General features: G+C 42.0%; 1 protein-coding gene across 1 annotated transcript in view; it reads right to left on the reverse strand.

Annotated features, from left to right (window-relative positions):
• Nucleotides 1-5,362, reverse strand: part of LOC311190682 (trifunctional purine biosynthetic protein adenosine-3) — a gene marked incomplete at its 5' end in the record, with an annotated part of 30,946 nt that extends 25,584 nt beyond the window's left edge. Inside the window, 2 exons of the mRNA XM_084262683.1 lie at nt 651-746; nt 5,218-5,362. Of these exons, the coding sequence (XP_084118809.1) occupies nt 651-746; nt 5,218-5,362 (241 nt within the window). The remainder of the gene's footprint in view (nt 1-650; nt 747-5,217) is intronic.
• Nucleotides 5,363-6,000: the final 638 nt, after the last annotated feature.

Consider the following 6,000-nt stretch of genomic DNA (forward strand, 5'->3'; position numbering starts at 1 on the left):
TTTGTTGGAACAAGCATGTCAGGAAGGATAAGCCATATTTGTCTATCCAGTGCCAATCTTACCAGATGGGCCTTAGAAGCATTTTTCACTCTATTCATGAACAGGTAACCCTGCACTATCTGGGGCTACACAGATCTGCTGCATTTGGTAAGAGATGACAATTCCCCCTTGTTTTATCACAGCTTTTAGGTAGAAAGTTGACATTAGTCTTTTGTGAAGAAGACAATTGTTGCACATGTAAAAGGTTAAACCAGAAAAATATCAACATGTTTATAAAAGTTTGTTGGGTTTTTTTTTAACCAAGTCCCAACCTAGTATTATTTTAAAAAATGAAAACTGTAGTAAAATTAGAACTCTAGTTAAGATTCCTAAATGGAAACAGTTTGATACCTCTTTTAGTAATCCTAAGCACTTATAAAGAAACCAAACATTTAAGGCTATGTTAACTTTGGTATTTCTCACACAGAAACTAATTTTCAATACAGCACAACCCCAAGATTCAGGGCAACTGCCACGTAGGATCTGTTTCCTTTCCCACTGAAGGCACTCGGATACTGAGACTGTTGAGTGGTACATAGAAGATGGGGACTAAAATTTTCTTTTCTTCCTAACTCATGAAGGCTATGATTTTTTAGCTTGCTTTTGCTTACCAGCAGCAAGAGGAACCTCTGGACCAACCACAACCAGCCTGATCTCCTGCTCTCTGCAGAACTGGGCAAGTGCAGCATGATTGCTGACTGAAACAGCTGTGGAAGAGACAAAAGAGCGGTAAGATTGCATTCATTAACTACTGCACAGCACTTATCTATCACATTATGCTGAAGAGGCACTTTCACCAGTCTCACATTCTTGAGTGGCAGGCAGGTCAGTGTGAAGCTGGAAGAGCAAGACCTGCACTAACATACAGACTTACACATCGGGCTTGGACCAAAATACACCACCAACTCCCCCGCCAAGCAAAAGCTATAGTTTGACATGCAGTGTCAACCCACCTTGCTCATGAAAGTGAGGAAAAACACTTTGGGTTCCCCAACACTGTCATACAATAAACTGTTCTCATGTCTAGGGCCATCCTGTTTGCCTGCACAAGAAGCATCACACAAGCAAAGAAAAAAAAAAAATTTCAGCCAGAAAGCATCCCCCCTGCGTAGTGTCACCATGAGGGTTTACACAGGTTCATGTCAGCATGGTGTAGGGGATAGAAGTAAGTGGCTGGTGGTGAGATTGCAATTATTTTCTACCTTTTTTTTTTTTCCCTGCGGTGCCAGCTAAAAATTGCCACACTAAACTGTGACATCACTGCAAGGCCAGGTTGGATGGGGCCCTGGGCAACCTTGTGTAGATCCAGGCCTGGAGGTTGATGGCCCTGCCTGTGTCAAGGGGGTTGGAACTCTGATCCTTGAGGTCCCCTCCAACCCAGACCATTCTATGATTCCGTTCTATGATTCTACTTGAATCCAAACATTTTTCTTATATTGGCCTCCACCTAATTAGGGCAGGTGCTGTTGGGGAAGGCAGGAGTACTGCCAGCAGCCTGACTCTCCTCACAGAAGATACAGGCCCTGACAATATCCTCGAGTTCCTGTGAGGCAGGAAAGTTACTCATGCTGAGAGGATTTTGGAAATCACATTCTCAAAACACAGTGGCCTTGAAGACAGGGGGTAACCACCAACCTTTCGGTTATACCCCTGTATATTGTCATGGCCTATGTCTTCTGTGAGGAGAGTCAGGCTGCTGGCAGGCCTGCTGCCTTCCCCAACAAGGTGCTGTGATTATGGATAAGGATATCTGGTCTTAGGTTTTTAGGACTGTAATCTTTCCATAAACAAACATTTAATATGACGATACTTGCCATGTCAAAAACCGTGTAAACAAAAGAAAAAGCTTGCGCGAAAGAGACTCATCTCGAATCTCATGACACCAAATTTACGCAAAGGGAATGCAATTCCACTGCTTTTATCATGAATAAATAAAATCAAGGTCTACAGTGGGCAGGAACACAAACCCAGAGAGAGCCAAAAGAGCGGTGAACGTGACCTGGTGTGGATTGGCTGTCCCTGTGGGGAGGAGACTGACACATCAGGGCATGAAGTGGGCAAAGGGAGCAGGGTACGGCCCAGCACAGACCCTCCCTGCAGCCAGACTACTTTACTTCAAGTTTTATCTGCGATCTCCTGTTATGGACCATAATGTCGAGCTGATGGTCTCCTCCAGCTAGTTTCTGGGGAAGCGATGAGAATAAAGGAGAGGCAGTAGGGATACAGCAGCTTCTGCTGGACAGGAAGGCATGACTTATTTCAGTGCCCCCTGTGCTCCTGATATCATGTGTGAATAAACTGCCTGCTTCCCCAAGAGAAGTGGCCATTTCTGCCTAAGAGATGGCATAAAAGGAACTACCTGAAGTCTATGTTTTGGTTAAAGATTTGTCCTATTTTGGTGGAGTGGTAGAAAAAAAAAACCTGACTGAACACTAATAAAAATGATCTCCTCTATATCTATGTAACAGTTCGATGACTTTGTTCCACCAACATTTTTAAGTCAGAGGCAGCAAAGGCCTTTGGCTTTGGTGTGCCATTTCTGCCAACTGACTTCTGGCTCACAAGAGAGCAAAACCAAAAGCATTAACAGACTCAGCTTTAAAGTACTGATTAACATAAAGGTCAATATTGCCTTTAAACCCCATGGGGCTGTTGTGAAAGCAGCTGGAGAACAGCAGATCCCAACTAAAGAGAGTGGGAGCTCTGGTGGGCCACTACAGAGGGATGATCCCTGTTCCCCGTGAGATTAATCCATGTGAAGGGGAGCAGGGAAAGGAAAGAGCCTGTGAGGGGACCACTCTTTGAATCCCAAATTATCTTGCCACAGGCCTGATCTACTACTGATATGAAGAGCGAATACAGCACAACAATTACATGATGTGGAAATGTCCTAGTAACAAATGGAAAGGAATAAATCTCATTGTCAATATGTAATTTTAATTTTGCCCCCCAAACTTCCATTTCAGGATGTAGACTAAAAGGAGACAGTTTTGTAGTGGCATTCCATTTCTCAAAAAGACAGCTAAACATTCCTTTCAAACCATTTAGGGGAACTTTGGACCAAGTTTTTCAAAACTAGAGCTTAAAGTTAAGAGTATGTGTTACACAGAGATAAAATGCGATGGATGTGTCAAGAGGCTAAAGTCTGCAAACATATGTCTATCTCTAGATTCAGCAAGCCATTCTGTACCCTTCTGGCGCCAAAACTGCTCTGTTAATGAAATATAAATTTAATATAAAACTTTATTTAGCCACTCAACCTGAATGTCTTTGTCAGAAAAAAATTACTGACTCAAATCAACCATGAAAACTTGACTTACATATATGCAAGGTTTGATGAATTTAAGGTTATTTTCAATTTTAAGATCAATTTCATATGTTCCAGAAATCATCTGAGAACCAGAGTTGCAATGCTAGTTAAAGGCAATCTCATGAACCATGAAGGGAGGATGAACTTTCATAGCCAAATTTTGACTATACAAAACAACCAGGAACGAGGGTAGCGGTTTCACAGACAATGTTGCCCAGGCTCATATGCTTCTGGGCAGCTGTTTTCTATTTTCTCTCCTGCGTTAAAATCTAGACCCCAGAGGTAGGACTAAAATGCCTGAGCAGATAAGACAAATTGGTTCTTTAAGAACCAAAGAAGTCAAATTCTTCACAAATTCTAGATTCTTCCCACCTCTATGCTGGTGGAGGATTTCTCTCCCTAAGTACACATGAGCCTATGGTCTAGAGAAAGAGATTTTAGTATGCATGGTAGATTTCACGGACCTGGCTCAAGCATTATCAGGTACATGCACAAATACTTCCCACTGCTGAGGATGCAATACTTTTAATGAAATAACAAGGCGAGAGAAAAGTGCAGCAGTTTTTAAAAGACACCACTTATGAGAAAAATATTGAAATTAACATTCTGTAGGCCGTACAGACTGGCAGCGACTCTACTCAGCACAAGGATAAAGATTTTTGTTTGTCTTTCTGGGCTGGAAGGAAACACGTGACTTTCCTGTCAAGCTCTTCCTTGGGCTCTCTCCTCAGAGACCAAAGAGAATAAAAACCTACTAACAATACTGCAACCAGTCAAAGAAATTAAGGACAAAGTAATTTAAACAGCCTCTAATTAAGCATTCCGATGGAATTAAGTATGGTAATTACCAGCTGTACAAGAGTCTGACAAGACTCAAGTTTCCAAGTGAGATGGTAACAGAGAACGATTTTACTAACATGCAAACATGAACACATGAAATCGATGTATACAATTCATGCTCGCATACATACTAAGTTAACTTTAATTCCATATGTTGTCACATGTTTCAAAGTGGAAACTTAAAGTGGTTGTACCTAATTTGGGATCTGTTATATAAAGGATGTGAGAAAGGACTCTGAGCAATTACCCCTGGCTTTGCACTGATTCACTGCGTGCCTCCAGGCAAGCTCCTTAGACCACTATTTTTTTTAATGCAGCATGTAATTTGGGATGCTGAATTTGAAATACCTTAAGCTTGATCTCTCAAAACTCCTAGCTATGAATAGTTTCAATTACAGCTGGTCAGAGCTTAACATGTCAAGCAGTCAGTGTGAAGAAAGAAACATCTGAAAACATCCTTAACTTTTTAAGGCCATGAAAACAAAGGAATTAATGTTTTCCTACAGTTGAACATTTCAGATGAGAAAGTATTCTCACCAAGGGTTGTAGGGGGCTTCAATGCACTTCTGAGAATATAGTATTGAATTTACTACTTCGGCTCTTAGCTGTTTACCTACCAGTTGCTGAACTGCAGTGCGTACCATGAGAAACCATCACCCTTTCCCTGTCAGGCTGCTGGGAGACCTGAACTACTGCAGCTACCCCAAGCGATATTCCCAGAGGAACGTGCATCAGATAGAAGGAGTTTTGGATGCGTCCTCCAACCCCAAACCCAAAGAACTAGCTATCGCTACTGAGATCACATAAAATGAGTGGTAGTTGCACAAGGCTTTTGCTCACACGTTTTTATTTCCTAACTGCTACCATCCATTTCACACTCTCAGGTCTGGAACCTTAGAAAACAGTAATAATAACACCATCAACAAAAAACCCAACGATGACAACAAGGACCACCACCCTTTCACGTTAATAGATCCATGAATGGATCAACTTATCAAATTTTAAAAGGGCATTTTTTTGCTTTTTACCTGAATTTGAAATTTTTCCATTGTCAGCTGTTCCTGCATTTCCTGGAGCAACAAACACTTGTTTTACACGTGGGGACTGGGCCAGCTTCCAGGCCAGCGCATGCTCTCTCCCTCCGCTGCCAATCACAAGCACTCGGTCGGCCATCAGCCTGCATAAGACCAGAACACAAGGAAAACAACCAGAATTAAGCTCGTGAGGTTAGGAAAGCAAGAGCTTCACAGGCCACAGGTTTAAGTGCTGGATGCAACACAACTCCTAACGGAGGTGAATGATGTCACTTCATTTCAGGCAATGATATTTCTATAAGGGTTTTGTTACTTAAAAAAAGAAAAGAGAGATCTATGTGAAAATGGATAACTGACTTAATCAGATGTGATATAAACTAAATGTCACAGACTGAACCGCTACGGGACACAGAATTAACCCACAGGGCAATCTATCCTGGTTTTCCTTCACTCAGAGTGGCAACTGCTCCAAGCTATACAGAAGTCTGTGATCCAGGAAAACCCCTTATGAGTGACCAGGCTGCGATTTAGAACCTATAGAAATTCCTGAAGATCCCAAGCCTGCAAAGGGCAAATCCCTTCTGATGAACTAACTATATGAGCACAGTATTACACTGTTAAGGGTGCTGAATGGGACTATTCAAAATGTTTTAGAGGTAACAGCTGAAAGAGTTTGAAGTATTGCAGGAAAAGGAAAGGCTGAGAGCAATGGGACAAGGAAATCAGCTTTCAGCTCTGGCTTTCCTTAGAAGAGAACAACCATGAGGCTGGGAAGGG

This window comes from Gallinula chloropus, assembly GCF_964237585.1.
Source record: "Gallinula chloropus genome assembly, chromosome: 1".
NCBI classification, from domain to species: Eukaryota; Metazoa; Chordata; class Aves; order Gruiformes; family Rallidae; genus Gallinula; species Gallinula chloropus.